Source organism: Scyliorhinus torazame, chromosome 3 (genome assembly GCF_047496885.1).
Source record: "Scyliorhinus torazame isolate Kashiwa2021f chromosome 3, sScyTor2.1, whole genome shotgun sequence".
Taxonomy (NCBI): Eukaryota; Metazoa; Chordata; class Chondrichthyes; order Carcharhiniformes; family Scyliorhinidae; genus Scyliorhinus; species Scyliorhinus torazame.
Window position 1 is genome coordinate 28,041,200 of NC_092709.1, and position 19,409 is coordinate 28,060,608.

The 19,409-nt window shown below is 47.7% G+C and overlaps 1 protein-coding gene across 1 annotated transcript in view; it reads right to left on the reverse strand.

Annotated features, from left to right (window-relative positions):
* Positions 1–361: 361 nt before the first annotated feature.
* Positions 362–19,409, reverse strand: part of LOC140408369 (uncharacterized) — a 30,870-nt gene continuing 11,822 nt past the window's right edge. The window contains exons 5-7 of the mRNA XM_072495477.1: positions 18,679–18,801; positions 12,398–12,553; positions 362–5,972 (exon numbers count right to left, since the gene is read on the reverse strand). Coding sequence (XP_072351578.1) covers positions 5,862–5,972; positions 12,398–12,553; positions 18,679–18,801 — 390 coding nt within the window. The 3' untranslated portion in view covers positions 362–5,861. The remainder of the gene's footprint in view (positions 5,973–12,397; positions 12,554–18,678; positions 18,802–19,409) is intronic.

Sequence of the window (19,409 nt, forward strand, 5' to 3'; positions counted from 1 at the left end):
TGTATGGAAATGGGGCTGAAGTGATGATAATTGGTTTCTCGCCACGCTACGGCGAGATCCCAATTTCGCCTACGGGAGAGGGCCGGTTGTAACACAAACGCTTCCGCTATTCACTGGCCTCGTTACGCTTGAACGAGAGCACAACGAGGCCGGAGAATTGTGACCATGTGTATTTCGCTCCGTGAATTCCTGCGCATAATTGTCAATCAGTGCATTCTGGTGTGTACTGGGTGTATATAATTGCTGTATTCCATGTACTGTGTGCATATCATTGTTTGCATTCCTGTGTGCATGGATATCATTAAATATATTCCTGTGATGTTGAAACCTGAAATAATCAACAAAGCATGGAAACAAAAGATATGAACACATGAACACATTTTATTCCAGTTCTCTATTTTTACTTCCAGAAAACAATGTACACTGGAGCACCATGAGGACATTGTGACAATAGAGAGATGGTGAAAAACAAGATATTGGATATAAATAAAATTAACAAAACATTTCAGAGATTTCCGTGGTGTGAGAACTGTAATAGTGTAGGAATAGCACGACACTTCTGAGTTATTGCGAATGGGCGTGTATTATTTGGATCATTGCTCTAGGCCCTCCAGTTCTAGGAGTAGCCACTAACCTAATTATTTTCTGAACCTTAATGTACTTTGCACACACTGTGCCGCTTTGGAGAATGTTGGGCTGCATGGTATGTGAGTATGGAGTGAGTATACATTGCACCCATATCCTTCCGCCCTCCACAACATTATTGGTTGTGATAAACCTTAAATTCCTCCTAGCACAGCTGGGGAAAGCTCAGTTCCCAAGAGCAAAGGGAAGAAGAGATCCATGCAGCCAGGTTTCTACCCCCTTTGCTTTGCTGGGGGATTTTCCAGGACTTTCCCGAGGGTGGGCCTGTAGCTCCCCCAGATGGAGTAAAACCATGTTAAAGCAGGAGGAAAAGGGCAATCCCAAGTCTCCTGCCACATTATCTTCATTGAACATGTGTAGACCATCGGTCCAATGCCCAATCCTCGTCAGGCTGGGTGATCACGGACAAGAAGGCGCCAAGAAAGCAAAATTCCTTTTTTTGGGGAGCTGAAGAAACATCTTCAAGCCTAGAGGCCTTCTGGCTTTCTGCTTTTGGATAGAAGCCAGAACACCATATTGCAACAGTGGCTAGATTGTCACCTTTCTTTCGCTTCCTGGTACTGAGTGTTGCCATATCCCTTCCAGTTGTAATTAATATAATCTTAACGTTGCAAGTGGACTGAGGTAGGACAAACATTTTCAATGTGAAGCACGAATACACAAACGTTCACAAATCTATTGTACTGGACAATTAAACGTTTCCATTCAGAGGACTGAAATGAAGCAGCTGGTTACAGCTTTACGAAAATGACCGTCTCTATGGCGATCCCAAAGGAGATCCAAGAATGGCTTCACTGCCCTTGCAACTCCAGATCACTGGCAAGGATTCTAATGTTTACTTTTAGATACAAATGGAACCATTGCAAGTTATCTCAATTATTGATGTATCCTTTCATTTGCTCAGAATATTCTACATCCATGTTGCAACTTATAACCGCTGGTTGGCCCCCTGCTGGCTCTTTATATTCTGACTATTTTACTTCATTCTCAGGATATTGCTGTCACTAATAATAATAATCTGTATTGTCACACTGCAATGAAGTTACTGTGAAAATCCCCTAGTCGCCACACTCCGGCGCCAGTTCTGGTACATGGAGTGGGATTTCAGAATGTTCAATTCACCTAACAAGCATGTCTTTCGGGACTTGTGGGAGGAAACCGGAGCACCCAGAAGAAACCCACGCAGACACGGGGAGAACGTGTAAACTCCTCACAGACAGTGACCCAAGCGGGTATCGAACCTGAGTCCCTAACGCTGTGAAGCAACACTGCTAACCACTGTGCTACTGTGCCGCCCAACTGGTAAGGCCAGCATTTATTGCTCATCCCTATTAGCGGTCGGGTCATTGAATTTACTCGAGCGTGAGTGAGAATATTTTCTGTAACATAAGGGAGTTAAAGGTTATGGGTGACTGGGTGGCGGGGGGCAGACAGGAAAGTGGCGTTGAGACCACAATCGGATCAGCCGTGATCTTATCAAACGGCGGAGCATACTCGAAGGGCCGATTGGCCAAGTTCTGTTCCTAAGTCCAGTGTTCCTAAACAACTTTACCCAGTAATGTTGGATGGTACAGTGGCACAGTGGCACTGCTGCCTCACAGCGTCGGGGACCCGGGTTTGATTCTAACCTTGGGTGACTTTGTGGAGTTTGCATGTTCTCCCCGTGTCTGCGTGGGTTTCCCCTTGGAGCTCCAGTTTCCTCCCAGTCCAAAGATGTGCGGGTTAGGTGGATTGGCCATGCTAAATTGTCAATTAGTGTCCAAACATTAGATAGGGTTACGGGGATAGCGCAGGGGAGTGGGCCTAGGTGGGGTGCTCTTTCGGAGTGTCGGTGCAGACTCGATGTTCTGAATGGCCTCCTTCTGCACTGTCGGGATTTCTATGAAATAACGTTGTCATATTGATTGGGAAGGTTCCAGTTTCCAATCCCAGCCTGGGCGATGTTCGTTCATTTCGGCTGGGGTATGTGGTACACAGTTCATCTAATTGACCTCCCTGACCCTGGGTTAGGAAACAAGTCAGGATAGCTAGAACCACAGAGTTTAAAGGGCCAGAATTATACTACTTGATCCATAGACGTCTGCAATGGTTGTTTTCCATAGCAATCCAAAACCATTCCTATGCATTATTGTCTTCCTGGACTTTGTATCTTACTCTGCAATCAAACATTCAACCAATTTCCCCTCAAAACCAGCAAAGTGGAGTATGCCTCAACTATTCACTGTCATCAAACATTCTGGGTTTAAAATGATTTCTGTGTAAAGAACCTTCTTTAATTCTCTCTCCTCTAAGTTCCAATTTTAATTTGATAATCCCTTGCCCTTCGCTCACCATCCAGAGGAGAGAGCCTTTCACTATTCGCTGTAGTAATTCACTGTATCAAGGCTGAATCAGACTGTTTGGAATCTTGGGGTCATCTTTCACGCTGAGATGGGCTTCTGGCCATATAGCTGCACCATCACAAAGGCTACCTATTTCCATCTCATCTCACTCTGCCTCAACTCATGTGCTGCTGAAACTGTCGTCCATGCTTTTACTATTTCTAAACTTAATTATTACAAAGCACATCTGGCTGGTCTCTCATGACTATCCTCCATAAACCTGGGTCACTCAAAGCACTGCTAGCCATACTACTAACTCGCACCAAATTCCATCCACCCCAACCCCCCCTCCTGTAACTGGGAGTGCCCTGCATAAATGTCTGACTTCTTTTACACTTGTTCTGTATGTCCATGTCTACTGCCTGAATAAGGACAGGGTTACGGGGAAAAAGCAGGATAATGGCACTGAGTCACCATGCTCATTTGGAGAGACGGTGCAGACATGATGGGCCGAATGGTCTCCATCTGCGGTGTAACAATTCTGTGATACCCTGGAGATAAAAACTGCGAGGAACGTAATGGAAAACCACCTTGGACACCCTTCCCCTCACGATTAGATCATTCATCTCATGTGTCAGAGTTGGGATTGTTCTGTCTTCTGACAGATCCCAGGCATAGGAAGCGAGTTCCCATTAGATTCTGTCAAAGAATTATCCTGGTTTTGAAATTTAGGGCAGGTCAGATGAACTTTAACATTTTTTTTCCAGTCCTAGCAGCAGAAGCACAAAACAATACAGTGCAGAAGAGGCCCTTCGGCCTTCGAGTCTGGCCATGAAAAAAACCTGACTTTCCGAACAAATTTGCCAGCCCTTGACCCATAGCCTTGAATGTTATGACGTGCCAAGTGCTCATCCAGGTATGTTTTAAAGGATGTGGGGCCACCCGCCTCTACCACCCTCCCAGGCATTGCATTCAAGACCGTCACCACCGTCTGGGTAAAATGTTTTTCCTCAATTCCCCCCTAAACCTCCCGCCCCTCACCTTGAACTTGAGTCCCCTTGTGACTGACCCTTCAATTGAGGGGAACAGCTGCTCACTATCCACCCTGTCCATACCACTCATAATCTTGCACACCTCGATCAGCTCCCTCATCAGTCTTCTCTGATTCAGCGAAAACACCCAACCCTAACCAACCTCTCTTCTTAACTTAAATGTTCCCTCCCAGGCAACATCCTGGTGAATCTTCTCTGCACCCCCTCCAGTGCAATCACATCCTTCCCTTAATGTGCAACCAGAATTGCACACAGTCCTCCAGCGGTGGCCTCACCAAAGTTCTATTCAATTCCATCATGACCTCCCTGCTTTTGTAATCTATGCCTCGATTGATAAAGGAAAGTGTCTCATATGCCTTTTTCACCACCCTAATAACCTGCCTTTCCGTGTTCAGAGATCTATGGATATACACGCAGAGATCCCTTTATTCCTCAGAACTTCCTAGTCTTGTGTCATTAATGAATATTTCCTTGTCAAATTACTCCTTCCAAAGTGGATCAGGGTTAATTTCCATCTGCCACTTATCTGCTCATTTGACCATCCCATCTATATCTTCCTGTAACCCAAGACACTCAACCTCACTATTAACCACCCGGCCAATCTTTGTGTCATTCTCAAACTTACTGATCCTATCCCCCACAGTCACCTATGTTATTTATATAAATGACAAATAATAGGGGACCCAGTACAGAAGCCACTGGACACTGGCTCTCAGTTACTAAAGCCGTCTGTCATCACCCTCTGTCTCCGACATCAAAGCCAATTTTGAATCCACCTTGTCAAATTACCCTGTACCACAGAATCACAAAATTGTTGCACTTCAGCAGGAGGCCATTCAGCCCATCACAATTGCGCCAACCCTCTGAAAGAGCAACTTAGGTAGTGCCACTCCTTTGACCTCCCTCCATAACCCTGCACATACTTCATTTTCAGAAAATAATCCAATTCCTTCTTGAATGCCTTGGCCGAACCTACCTCCACCACACTCTCTATGATAACGTATTCCAGGTCCAAACCGATCTTGGAAACAATGGCTTGATGATTGGTCATGGGGTTATGGTCCAGCACTGGTGAATCTGTCTTTTTAAATTCATTTACGGGATGTGGGCGAAGCTGGTGAGGCCAACATTTATTGGCCCTCCCAAACTGGCCTTGAGCAGTTGGTGGTGAGCTGCCGTCTTGAACCTCTGCAGTACTGAGGAACTCTTGCAGTGATGCCCCGGGACTGAGATCTAACAACCATCACCAACATCCTTTGTGCTAGATATGATTGCAACCATGAGAGTGTTCCCAAGATTCCCAATGACTCATTTGGTGAGAATACTCGTGATCAAGATTAAATGAATTTGGCATCAAATATTCGCAAATCAGTTATAATTCAGAGCAAATGCTGAGTAAACGTCCCTCAGCTTGTCCTAAACAACAGGTCCTAAACCTTACCTTGGAAGAGTTGACCTATTTGTCCCATTTCCACAGTCTTATCTGACTATGATTACTCAATGTGAGCAGAGTTCCTTTAGTTTGGTGCTTTTAGTTTAGTTTGTTTATCAACTCGGATGTAAATTAAGAATCCCTAAACTCATGTAATTCCTTTAAAGTCACCAGAGTGTGGAAACTTTAGTCCCATCTGTCTGGATTGAAACCCAAGTCTCAGAAGATAAATAGCAGTGTACTGACACACTCCTTAGTGTTATGATATAATGTTGAATTGGAAAAATGTATAGACCCTGCATAATAATTCTAAGAGATAGTAAGTATTGGCAAAGTTGCATCTGAAGGACAGCTTACTAAACGTCTCCAATTGTCATTTTCTCCGCACCAATGAGTAAGGCCTTTTCAGGTTCACTTCAGCTTCTGCGGCGCTTGTTCCCATTTTCCTTGTAAAGTTGCCCGTTTTCTCACAATCGAGGAATCTTCCCATTTCTTTGGGGTGCAAACCCAAGGCTGCCTTACCTATACATAACAACATGTTGATAGCATTATGAAGTTCACAACCAGGAATTCAAATGATTCTCAAATGAACACAGACCAGGAATGGAAACCAATGATGAGATTGAATTATCCCGAACCTGTGAGAAGGATTTTGTGTTGGTTCTGGTGCAGCCTTGCCCGTACACCCAAAGCTGTTAACTAACATTGAAACAAGCTGTTAGAACTCACAAAAAAGAAGAGACAAGATTCTCAGAGCAAACAGGACACCTGAACTACTGGCATTCCTGCTTCCAGCTACATTTATCTTCATATACTTGAGCACTGACAATTCAGCAGCATACAATCAGACATTTGGTTGTTGGGTGAATTTTTGATATTCAAAACTTTAACAAGCTTAATCTACCAAACCAAAGTAACAGAGGAGGAGAATTACAATTAAATATTATGATGGGAGAGGTAATGTACTGAAGGTTCTAGATTTAATTGGAAAGTTAATGTACTGGAAGGCAAATATTCATGCTGAGCTCCCAGTATTTATGAATACCTCTGCTTGAACGATCAGCATTTTGGGGGCAATGCAATCTGGCATGCTGCTGTAGTATTTAAATTAAGACCAGAAGACCTAGGAACAGAATTAGGCCATTCAGTCCATCAAGTCTGCCCTGCTATTGAATCATAGCTGATGTGTTTCTCAACCCCAAATGTTGTGGCAACTTAAAGAAAACACCAATATTAAACTAATACAGGCATCAGATTAAAAACAAATGGAGTAGAATTTGATGCCTTCCCCTGAGTATGGGAATGAGGGGGGTGGAGTGCTTTTAATCAGGCGGGAAGGTGCAGGCGGGGCACCCTGCCGCCTTCACCCCTCTGTCCCTCGGAGACCTCGGGCGAGCGCTGTACAGCATTGGTCCCCACGGGGACCAGACTGAACGTCACTCGTGGGGGTCTCCCACGGAGCTGAGGCCCCCAGGTGCATGCCCTTTGGGAAGTTGGTACCCCGGTACTGCTGGTGCCACATGGGCACCCTGGCAGTGCCACCTGGGGCCAGCCTGGCACTGCCAATGTGCACAGGTGGCAATGCTAGCTGGCATTTTTGTGTGTGCTGGTGATCAAGCCAGGGGTGCCTTGCGCGCGTATTGGAGGAATGCGGGGAGGGACAAGCGGGGACCCTCCCATGATGCGCTAGGGCTTGGGGGAGGAAATAAAAAGTGGGTGGCACAGTAGCACAGTGGTTAGAACAGTTGCTTCACAGCTCCAGGGGTCCCAGGATCGATTCCCAGCTTGGGTCACTGTCTATGCGGAGTCTGCACGTTCTCCCCGTGTCTGCGCGGGTTTCCTCCGGGTGCTCCGGTTTCCTCCCGAAGTCGAAAGATGTGCAGGTTAGGTGGATTGGCCATGCTAAATTGCCCTTACTGTCCAGAAATGTTAGGTTGGGTTACTGAGTTATGGGGATAGGGTGGAGGTGATGGCTTGGATGGGGTGCTCTTTCCAAGGGCCGGAGCAGACCCTTTGGGCCGAATGGCCTCCTTCTGCATTATAAATTCTATGTCCCATTTATGTCTGGGGCAGGAAGGCTCGTGGACAGTCTTTCTGCCGCACTGCCAACTGATGCCCTTAAATGGGCAACTAATACCCACGTAAGTGCTTCATCCTGCCCTGTGACGTGCATTTGTTAACCTGGCCCCATGGTACTCGTTACAGTTCCATAAAGTTTTGATGCAGTTAAACCATTGAGAAATGCAAGCACACAGTCTGATCACTGTACCTTATCAATTGCTTGGCCCATGCTCTCTAACCAGTATGATGTACAGGCCCCTGTAGAGCTGGCAACTGCTGGTCAAAGGCGGTTGTATTTTTACTAATTTATGGTTTGCTAATGTTTATTATGAATGTGAAGACATGCTAAATTAATCAAAGCTTCCATTTCTAGACGTTATTTTGTCCCTGGCTGTTTGTTACTGGTCAGTCTTGACACCATAACTGTGACAAACTCGAGTTTAAAAACAGTTTGTTAGCTATTCCCAAGACCCGTACATGTTGAGGGCACTGATTGTTGTTTTGTGTTGAAGTCTGTCTCTGGACTGACGAGCTGTATCTGCATATTCTGTCATTCACCTGGCTCTCAGACTGTTTCAAACAGGCAGCCTGACACTTACCCAGTAAGCCATCCACTAGCTCGGTGGATTCATGTGTTCCAGAGTGTCTTTGCCTGGTCACCTTGGAGGTTGCTGCATAAAAAGGGTGCACTGACATCAAGTCGACAGCATGAGAAAGACCATTCAGCCCAATAGATCCATGCTAGTGCTCATCCTCCAACCCCAGGTCATCTCTCCCTATTTCCTTCACTTGTTTATCCAGCTTTCCCTTAAATGTATCTATTCACCTCGACCGCTCCATCTGTTAGTGAGTTCCGGATTCTCACCACTAAAGTAGTTTCTCTCAAATTCCCAATTGGATTTGTAAATGACTATCTTGTATTGATGGCACAATCTTTCCAACATGAGTCACTGTATCCAGTTCACCCAACCATGTCCACCTTGTCACAACATTTAGATTTAAGTCAGGCCGATGCAAATCAGCTCGAACACTCTTCCGAATGACAGTCACAGCGTTGTACTCAGCAACATTGTTTTTTGCCAATGTCGCACAATGATGCCTTTGAAAAGGTTTTAACAAGAAAGCATTGCATCAGCACAATGGCAGTGAATGAGTATTTCCAGTGTATTAGATTCAAACTATAGTTATACTGATAGGACTGTTTTATCTGTTGTATAACATCATTGAAACATTGCTAATTTTTGCATATATGGCCAGTCATCCCATATGTTAATAGTATAGAAATGTGTTGTTTGTATACTTTAATTCTTACCTCTGCAGCTGAAGGTGGTCAGACTTAGACTGGAATTCTCTGTGCATTCGCTGGTGGTGGGATTCTCTGGTGCCGCTGGCAGTGCCCCTGGGGGTTTCTCGGCGGTGTGGGGTAGCATCAATGGGAATTCCCATTGACAGCAGCGGGAGCAGAGAATCCCACTGCCAGTGAACGTAGCGCCACCTCCCGCTGCCATGAAACATGCGGCTGGGAGGCCAGAGAACCTCGCCCGTAATTCTTTCAATCCTGTTCGTCTGAGAACAATACATCTCAAAAACTAATAGACAGGTTTCAATCGAACTTGGTGCACAAATAGGGAATGACCCAAATTTTTGGCAGAATCATCGATCTGGATTCTTATTCTGGAATTTTTAATGATCCATCCGTTAACATTGGGACATAGGGTGAATGGACATTTTTTGAGAATAATGTGCATTGTTTCAGTTAGGCTGTTGGTGCTTGATTTAGAATGTAGTGGTTTGTTTTAACTGCTGTTGTGCAACTTACCACAGCTGTCAAAACACGAGCAGACTTTTCAGAGCAGGTTTTTGGATGTGGAGTGGCCTGAAGCCTCCTCAGTGTGAAGGCAGCTCTTAAAAAGATTTCTCTTTTCAGCTTTGTAGTTACAGAGCATCAACCAGGCAGTGAAAACCTCAATGAAGTGCGACAAAATTGTAATGACATTGCGTCAACACAACTTGGTGGATGTGCCCATTCTAAAGAGTGCCCTCTTTACTTGTTTGTATTATTCCACACGGATGCCATCAGCTTCTAGAACTAAGATCACCATCAAGTGAAAATAGTTCTACCTTAATCCTAAATGGAATATTCAAGGTAGATTTCAGAGAATTTGCAAAGAATTCTTGGGGATTGCCCAAAATGGACGAAACTAAAAGCAACCTCCAACAACCCAGACTGCACACACAGGGTGGCATGTAATGCAGGAGGTCAGAAGTCTCTCCTGCCGGCTGCAGAGCCGATGAGAGCCCCACATCACCTACTTTCAGGAAATTAAGAGACAATCAGGCACTTAACTGGGCAGTGGCAGGCCTTACCAAGGTTAGAGGACCCCAAGAGCAGAGATCCCACCCCCTTAGAGCTGCTGGCCAATCACAGGCCAGCAACTGTCATTGCATCAGTGGGGATGCTGCCAGCAATGCATCAATTCAAGGTGCAGGATCACTGAGGGCCCAGTTCATGGATTAGTGCTGGTGGGATGGGTCTCCTGGGGAAGGGGGTCAGCAGCAAGGCTGGCTCCCAAAGGCCCCATCCCTTCCTGATTCTGGGTCCCTCAATCAGGCACCGAGTGCCTTTGGACAAGGGTCCACCCCCGCAACACCCTCACAAGAAGTCACAAGAAAACCTGACAGTGTTTGCTTCTAGGGCTTCCCGTGTGGGCCACTAAAGGGCCTCAATTAGCTGTGGGATGGTAAGGCATGAAAGCTGCCCATGAGTTTTCCTGCACTGTACTTAACTGGGCCAGTCAGGAAATGAAGTGGTTGCCAACACCACCCTGCCACACGATTAAATGCCATCCCCCGCTATCCAGCTCCAAACACCAAACCTGCCTTGGCAGTTTTGAGTTACTGGTTTCCAACATAAACTTACCAATCACATATTGATGAATGGTAACAGTATTGTGGAATAACAGACTATGTCCACAGTTATGGGAGAGCTCTGTCTACACATGCAATCAGGGACCAACACTGCTGCAGCCCGTTGTTTTCATTTTCTTTGGTAATGATGTATTCTAACTGGAGACATATTAAGTGGTTTGCTAATCATAACACTGCACTAACTACATATATTAAAGCAACATCACAATAGGGCAAGGCAATAAATTCTGCCTATAGGATCATGAATCTAGCATGGACTGATGGGCTAAAAGGCTTTTTCTGATGATATGACTTTCCAACATGCCATGATTTTTTATATAACTTAAGGCGGGAAGTACTTTTAGTTACTTTATGAGGATAACATTTGATTTTTTTCCCCCCCAACAGTGTTGTTGCAAACACCTGTTTTTTTAATTTCATTCTATCATCGGGTGTGGGTACTGCTAGGATTTATTGCCCATCCCTAATTGCCCTTGAGATTCATGTATGGGATGTTGGCATCGCTGGTTAGGCCAGCATTTATTCCAGGATTTGATCCACCGACAGTGAAGGAACAGCAATATATTTCCAAGTCCCTCCGTAACAGCACTGTGGATGTATCCACACTCCAGGGGCTGCAGCAGTTCAAGAAGGTAACTTACCACCACCTTCTGAAGGGCAACTAGGGATGGGCAATAAATGCTGGCCTAACCAGCGCACTCACATCCCCTAAATTAATTTTATTTAAAGTCAAGATGATAAGTGGCTTGGAGGGTAAGCTGAGAGGGTGGTATTCCCATCTATCTGCTACCCTTGCCTTCGAGATGGCAGAGTTTACGGGTTTGGATGATGCCGTCAAAAGAGCCTTGGTGAGTTGCTGCAGTGCATTTTGTAGATGGTACACACTGCTGCCACTATTTGTCAGTGGTGGAGCGATTGAATGTTTACGGTGTGCCAATTAAGGAGGTTGCTTTTTCCTGGTTGGCATTAGGCATCTTGAGTACATTGGAATGGCATTCATCCAGGCAAAGGGAGAGCATTCCATCACACTGCTGAGTTGTGCCTTGTAACTGGTGCACTGGCTTTGGGGAGTCAGGACGCACGATACTAGCTGCCCAGTCATTGACCTGCTCTTGTATTTATATGCTGGTGCAGTTCAGTTTCTGGTTAATGGTAACCTCCCAGGATGTTGATAGTGATGGATTCAGTGGTGGTAATGCCATTGAATGTCAAGGGGAGGTGGTTAGATTCTCTTATGTTTGAAATGGTCATTGGCTGGCACTTGTATAGTGCAAATGTTACTGGTCACTTATCAGCCAAAATGTTGTCCAGGTCTTGCTGCCACGGACATGGACTGCTTCAGTATCTGAGGAGTCCCAAGTGGTGCTGAACATTGCACAATCATCAATGAACACCCTCATTCTGACCTTATGGTGGAAGGAAGATCATTGATGAAGCATCTGAAGGTGATTCGGCCCAGGACACTACCGTGTGGAACGCCGCAGTGATATCCTGGGACTGAGATGACTGAACTCCAACTATCTTCCTTTGTGCCAAGTATGACTCCAAGCAGTGGAGACTTTTCTTCTTGATTCCCATGGATTCCAGTTTTGCTAGGGCTCCTTAATGACACACTCTCACCGAAGTGCAAACTGGAATATTACATAAAGAAGAATGGCAACTGAAGTTAAAAGAGAATATTATGGGGAAAATAATATAGGGAAAAGATAGATGAAATTCCAACTGGTCTCCAACTAAAAGATTAACCTCTCTTTTATTTTTCCAATGCTGATGTAGTCACAATTATTTTGTTTCTATCTTTCCTTTCTATTTTTCCTTCTGGTTAACATAAGCGTTTTACTGTAGTTCTTCAGACATGATGAGATGAATCAAATCACTGCCTGGTTAATGAACAGTTGTTTTTACCATCTCATCAAACGTTCCCACATTTCAGTCCCTGGTTTAAAATCTTCACATACCCTTTGTGTTTTCGCTTGAACATTCTCCTTCAACTCAAGTACTTTTGCTTCCATATTTCGCAGTGATTCACACCTTGACTGTTGAACTAACTGTTTGTTTTCCTCTTCCAAGAGCTTTAACTTCACCTGCTGGGTTTTAATCTTGTCAATGGTTTTCTGTTAACAAAACAAAACAGTTTGTATAAAAGCAAATTACTGCGGATGCTGGAATCTGAAACAAACGAGAAAATGCTGGAAAATCTCAGCAGGTCTGGCAGCATCTGTAGGGAGAGAAAAGAGCTAACGTTTCGAGTCCGATGACTCTTTGTCAAAGAAAAAAGACAAAGGGTCATCGGACTCGAAACGTAAGCTCTTTTCTCTCCCTACAGATGCTGCCAGACCTGCTGAGATTTTCCAGCATTTTCTCTTTTGTTTCACAATACAGTTTGTGCTACGTATCCATTTTCCCCAAGGCAATTTTGAAATGGGAACCCGCCATCAAGTCAGTACCATAATCATGCACATTTACTGCTTGTAAGAGACAGTCCATGTGCTAAACTGAAAGCTCTGAGACCTCAAACTAAAATCAATGCAGCAGTCAGCACGGTCAAAAAAAGCACCAACTTGATTGGATTGTCCGTATGGCATTTTCTTTCCTTCCCAACGTTCCAAGACTTGCCCGCAATTTTAAGGTGATCAAAGGCCTGGGGCCTTGCCTGCCAGTGAATTTCAATAAAATATATAAAACAACATAAGAGCTCTACAATTGAAAATGAATGAATGAAATGAAAATCGCTTATTGTCACAAGTAGGCTTCAAATGAAGTTACTGTGAAAAGCCCCTAGTCGCCACATTCCGGCGCCTGTTCGGGGAGGCTGGTACGGGAATTGAACCGTGCTGCCGGCCTGCCTTGGTCTGCTTTCAAAGCCAGCGATTTAGCCCTGTGCTAAATCAGAGTCGATCAGGCAGGACGTCTCGTGGCCGTTGATGAAGACCATCGTCGTTGCTGTTGAGAGTGTTCGATGTCGAGTTTAGTCCAGAGTCACCGAGGCCAGACGCAGTGAATTTTGATCGGGCAGTGTATAGTCGGCTGGGCTGAGGTCCCATCCAAGCTGGCGTCTCCCATGGGTCGCACATGGTGGAGGGAGATGGATAAAATGGCGGCGCCCATCCGTCCTGCGCGGTGTCGGGGGAATAAGATGGCGGCGCCCGTGGGCCGCACGTGGCCCGAGGATACGGGGGTGGCGGTGACTGCTGGCTGCCTGAGGCCCGAGGGGAAGTTCGCTGTGGCAGCCCGGAGTCGCCGCTGGAGAAAACGGCCACCGCTCGTGCCTGGCATACCCCCACAAAATGGCCCTTCTTGCCGCACACTTTGCAGGTGGATGTGCGGGCCGGGCAGCGCTGGCGGGGATGCTTTCTTGCCCGCAGAAGAAACAGCGGGGCCCATCGGAGTTGGCGGGCTGCCTTACAGCGCAGGCCTGCGGGGACAGGGGAAGGTCTGTGGGGCTGCCGCTGCAGGATTCCACGCTACCCAGGGGGCCGCCGCGCGGTCGGGCACGTAGGATTGTGCATTCCTGGAGGCAACGTCCATGGACCCTGCCAGGGCCCATGCCTCCATAAGTCCCAGGGTGTCTTTCTCTAAAAGACGCTGGCGGATCTCTGAGGAGCTCATACCTGCTATGAAGGCATCCCGGATTAGGAGTTCCGTGTGGTCGCTCGCTGAAGCTTGCGGGCAGCCACAGCTTCTGCCCAGCACCAGTAGCGCGTGGTAGAACTTCTCCAACGATTCCCCAGGGCTTTGTCGTCTCGTGGCAAGCAGGTGACATGCGTAGACCTGATTTACTGGGCGGATATAATGTCCTTTTAAAAGTTCTATTGCTGCATCAAAGTCTTCAGCCTCCTCGATGAGGGTGTACATCCCAGGACATCCTTGAGTGCAGGAGATGCAGTTTCTGCTCCCCCGTGGGTGTGCTTCCAGCCGTCTCAAGGTAGTCTTTTTTTTTCAAACAATTTTTATCAAAGGTTTTCATAAAATATCAATAACAAAATGAGAAAGAAAAAAGAACCCAATAGGGTTAAGTACAAAACACAATCTAAAAAAGCAACCCCCCAAACCCCTCCCCCACTGTACCTAAATAATAAATTAACATTAACACCCCGACTTAAGACAACAGGTGTATACACCCCCTCAGACCCTCCAGTGTAAATAACACAAACCAAAATAAAGTAAACCCCCCCCCCCCCGAGCTGCTGCTGCCATTGACCAATGTCTATCGTTCTGCCAGAAAATCTAAGAACGGTTGCCACCGCCTAAAGAACCCTTGTACCGACCCTCTCAAGGCGAATTTCACCCTCTCCAATTTAATGAACCCTACCATATCGCTGATCCAGGATTCCACGCTTGGGGGCCTCGCATCTTTCCACTGAAGGAGAATCCTTCGCCGGGCTACCAGGGACGCAAAGACCAGAATTCCGGCCTCTTTCGCCTCCTGCATTCCCGGCTCCTCTGCCACCCCAAATATTGCGAGCCCCCAGCCCGGTTTGACCCTGGATCCTACCACCCTCGACACCGTCCTCGTTACGCACTTCCAAAATTCCTCCAGCGCTGGGCATGCCCAGAGCATATGGGTGTGATTTGCTGGGCTCCCTGAGCACCTAACACACCTGTCCTCACCCCCAAAGAACCTGCTCATCCTTGTCCCAGTCATGTGTGCCCTGTGCAGCAGCACCTTAAACTGGATGAGGCTGAGCCTCGTGCATGAAGAGGAAGAGTTCACCCTCCCTAGGGCATCTGCCCACGTCCCCTCTTCGATCTCCTCTCCCAACTCCTCCTCCCACTTACCTTTCAACTCCACCACCGAGGCCTCCTCCTCCTCCTGCATCACCTGGTAAGTTTCCGAGATCTTCCCCATTCCCACCCACCCCCCCGAGAGCACCCTGTTCTGTACTGTGTGTGGCAGTAGCCGCGGGAATTCCACCACCTGCCGTCTGGCAAACGCCCTTACCTGTAAGTACCTGAAGGTGTTCCCCGGGGGGAGCCCGTAGTTCTCCTCCAGCTCACCCAAGCTCGCGAACTTCCCGTCCACAAACAGGTCCCCCAACTTTCGTAGCCTTGCCCTGTGCCACCCCGAAAACCCTCCCCCTGTTCTTCCTGGGGCGAACCGGTGGTTCCTCCGTAATGGGGTCCACGCCGAGGCCCTAACTTCCCCCCTATGCCGCCTCCACTGCCCCCAACTTTTGAGGGCCGCCACCACCACCGGGCTCGTGGTATATCTCCTTGGAGGGAGCGGCAGTAGTGCCATTGCCAGCGCCCCCAGACCTGTACCCACACAGGACGCCGTCTCCAGCCTCTTCCATGCAGCCCCCTCCCCCTCCATCGCCCACTTGCGCACCATTGTCGCATTGGCGGCCCAGTAGTACCCACAGAGGTTGGGCAGCGCCAGCCCCTCCCTATCTCTACTCCGCTCCAGGAACACCCTTCTCACCCTCGGAGTCCCTCGCGCCCACACAAACCCCATTATACTCCTGTTAACCCGCCTGAAAAAAGCCTTCGGGATAAACACAGGGAGGCACTGGAACAGTAACAAAAACCTTGGGAGCACCGTCATTTTGATTGACTGCACCCTACCCGCCAGGGACAGCGGCAACGCGTCCCACCTCTTGAACTCCTCCTCCATTTGCTCCACCAGCCTTGTAAAGTTAAGCCTATGCAGGGCCCCCCAGCTCCTGGCCACCTGGACCCCCAAATATCTGCAGCTCCTCTCCGCCCTTTTTAGTGGGAGCTCGCCAATCCCCCTCTCCTGGTCCCCTAGCTGAACTACGAACAGCTCGCTCTTCCCCATAGAGGTTGTACCCCGAAAAGTCCCTGAATTCCCTAAGGATCCTCATTACCTCTGGCATTCCTCCCACCGGGTCCGCCACATACAGCAGCAGGTCGTCCGCATAAAGCGACACCCTATGCTCCTCCCCACCCCGCACCAACCCCCTCCAGTTCCTCGACTCTCTCAGTGCCATAGCAGGGGTTCAATCGCCAGTGCGAAGAGCAGGGGGGACAGGGGGGGCCCCTGTCTCGTCCCTCGGTGCAACCGAAAGTAATCGGACCTCCTCCTATTTGTGGCCACACTCGCCATCGGGACCTCATACAACAGCCTAACCCACCTGACAAACCCCTCCCCAAACCCGAACCTCTTCAGCACCTCCCACAGGTACCCCCACTCTACCCTATCGAAGGCTTTCTCAGCGTCCATCGCCACCACTATCTCCGCCTCCCCCTCCCTCACCGGCATCATGATAACGTTCAAAAGCCTCCGCACATTCGCGTTCAACTGTCTCCCCTTCACAAACCCCGTCTGGTCTTCATGGATGATCTGCGGCATACAATCCGCATAGCCGCAACCGGAAGTATCGAGTGGGAATCCTTTTGGCAGTGTTCGCTTCACCAATCTGCCCCAAAATGTCTGTGGAAACTCCTGAAAACGGTCTAAGAGTCCGCTCCAGACGGGAGCTGCCGAATGAGCAACCTACTCCTCCATGGCCGCCACCGGAAGCCTCGTCCCCGCTTCTTCAGTGGCCTTGGTGAGATCTTTTCACAGTTGTTCCCTCTGCTGCTAGAATTCACCTTTGATAAAGGCCCTCAGGTCAGCTTGCAGCTTTAAGCTTGCCCTTCCCCCGCCTGCATGCTGGAAGAGGCCCTGTTTATCCTGCAGTTGCAGGCAAATCTTTTACTGTTTCTGCCGGGTCTGGTAACCAAATGACATCCCATTCCTGGGGGACACTGTCAGGGGAATGTTGCAGTCTTCTTCCCACACCGGGAAATGTCAAACAAATGTCGTGGGGGCCCTGTAAAAGAGCCCAAAAGTCCGTTCCAAGCGGGAGCTATCGAATATGCGAACTAGCTCTGCATAGCCGCACCCGGAAGTCGTCTCAAGGTAGTCTTTGAAACACGCCAGCCAGTGTTTGAAAATCGCCGCTGACTTCGCTGCGTGGGGACTGAGTTGCAGACACTCCGGCTTGATTGGGAGATCCATCTTCTCTGCTTAAGTGTAGTCTATTAAATTGATGCACGATCAATTACTGCAAAAACAAAGTTAAAGTATAACTGAAGGCTTTAATGGACTAGAACTGTTCCCCAGCAGCTCAGGTACAGAATGAGGGCTGCTGGGACGGCACCGACTCTTATACCCCGCCTATCTGGGCGGAGCTACATACTATACAGCCAATGGTAAACCCCCAGGTTTGACCAATGGAACTCCAGCCTCTCGGGTGCTGCAATACCTGATAATACCACAATGGTTAAAGTGGCTTAAAGACGAAAATGAAGTCAAGAGGCTGAGGTGTTGTGGGGATGGGAGGATTTTCTGAGCTTAGGGACCGAGCAATTGAAGGCATGGTCACCAATGGGGGAACGATTACAATCGGGTACACTCAAGTAGTTTGGTTTATTTAGTATAGAACAGTGCAGATTAGAGTTGACTTGATAGAGGTCAATACAATAATTAATGAGCTGAAGAGAGTCCCTCTTGATTGTTTCAGTTTAACAGACTGGGAAGAACCAGGGGAGGCGAGTTTAAACTATGTAAGAGTAAGAATATACTGGGTGGGAAGTGAATGCTCCTTTTCGGGTGAGCCGTGAGTCTCTGGAATATATTGCCAACTCTGTCGTCAAATTAATCTTCCTCGGCCTCTCCATGCCAGTGCGCCATTTCTTTCATTGCTGCAACCATCCCTGATTTGGGACACTGAAGAATTAAGGCCCTTGTGTTGCACACTGTTCATTTTGCTACATTCTCTTTCTCGACAGAGGCATTTAAGTGAAGAGGCTTACCCGATAACCATGCCGGAAATACCTGGAATTAAAAATCGAGGGTCTGAACCCAGATACCGGGTGGGTGGAGCTCTATGGTTAAGGATGGGCACTGTCTTCTCACACTTTCACGGCTAGCCCACGACTTTGGTATCTCCCACTTTTTAAGAGGTGGCTGCAGCCAGTCTCTCTTCCTGGAGCAATACGGTGTCTTACACACTCTGTGTGACTTCTTTTGTCACCAGGAGGCCTGAAGGTTCCTGCGAAGCTTTAATATGCCCGGATGGCATTACTTTGTGATTTTTACAGGGGCACCAACTTAATTTAACATTTCAATTAAAATAGTGGACTAAAGAATGTTGTAGGAATATGCTAAGTGTCCACACACTGATGCCACACTGTAATTTCTGAACTAATGTATTTCTGGATGAATTACTTCATCTTGCTGGCGGTACAAAAGTATTCAATTTCTGATAGATTTACGGAGAGATTTACTAACCTTAATTAACTGTAGCCTGTTTATCCAATCGGCTGCTAAGCTGCCTTCAGGACAGTCCACACTTTGGGAAAGTGCCTGATAGGCCTTCTTCAGCTGGTGCAGTTCAATGATCAGGACAGTGAGCTGTCAAAAAGTGCAGAGAATATCAAACTGAGCCATGCTCTACCCTTCAGTCCTGTCCTATTGTTATTGACAGAGCAGGCTCGATGGGCTGAATGGCCTACTCCTCTTCCCATGTTCCTATGTTTATTAAATCATTGAATTTAAATTCCTCCCAGCTGCTGTTGTGGGACTTGTTGTGAGACCCAGTGTGTTGGGGAGAAATCTTGACGGAAAGGCCTATGGGGGAGGGCCCCCGCAGAGATTGTCCAATGCGGAAAGGGCGCCCTTGAAGAAGGAGCCTCTCATCCCACCTTAATACCTCTGTGCCCCCCCGCCGCCCAAGTCCCAAGCAAATTGACCTGCCGGGCCTCCCCTACTCCGGTAGTCTGAAAGTTGAGGCCAGGCAGAAGGAGGGAGGCTAGGGTAGGGAAGGCTAGAAGGAATAGGAGTGGTCTCAGCCATTAACACCCCTGGCCCTCATCTTGATTTTTTGGGTGTATCTCCCATGTAAAGACAGTGGGAATGATTACAAGACCAATGGACAGGAGTGGGAAATGGGGCAGGAGCTGAACAGCACTGGAGAGCTTCGAGATCGGTCCTCAGCATGAGGTGTCGGGAGAGTTGCGGAG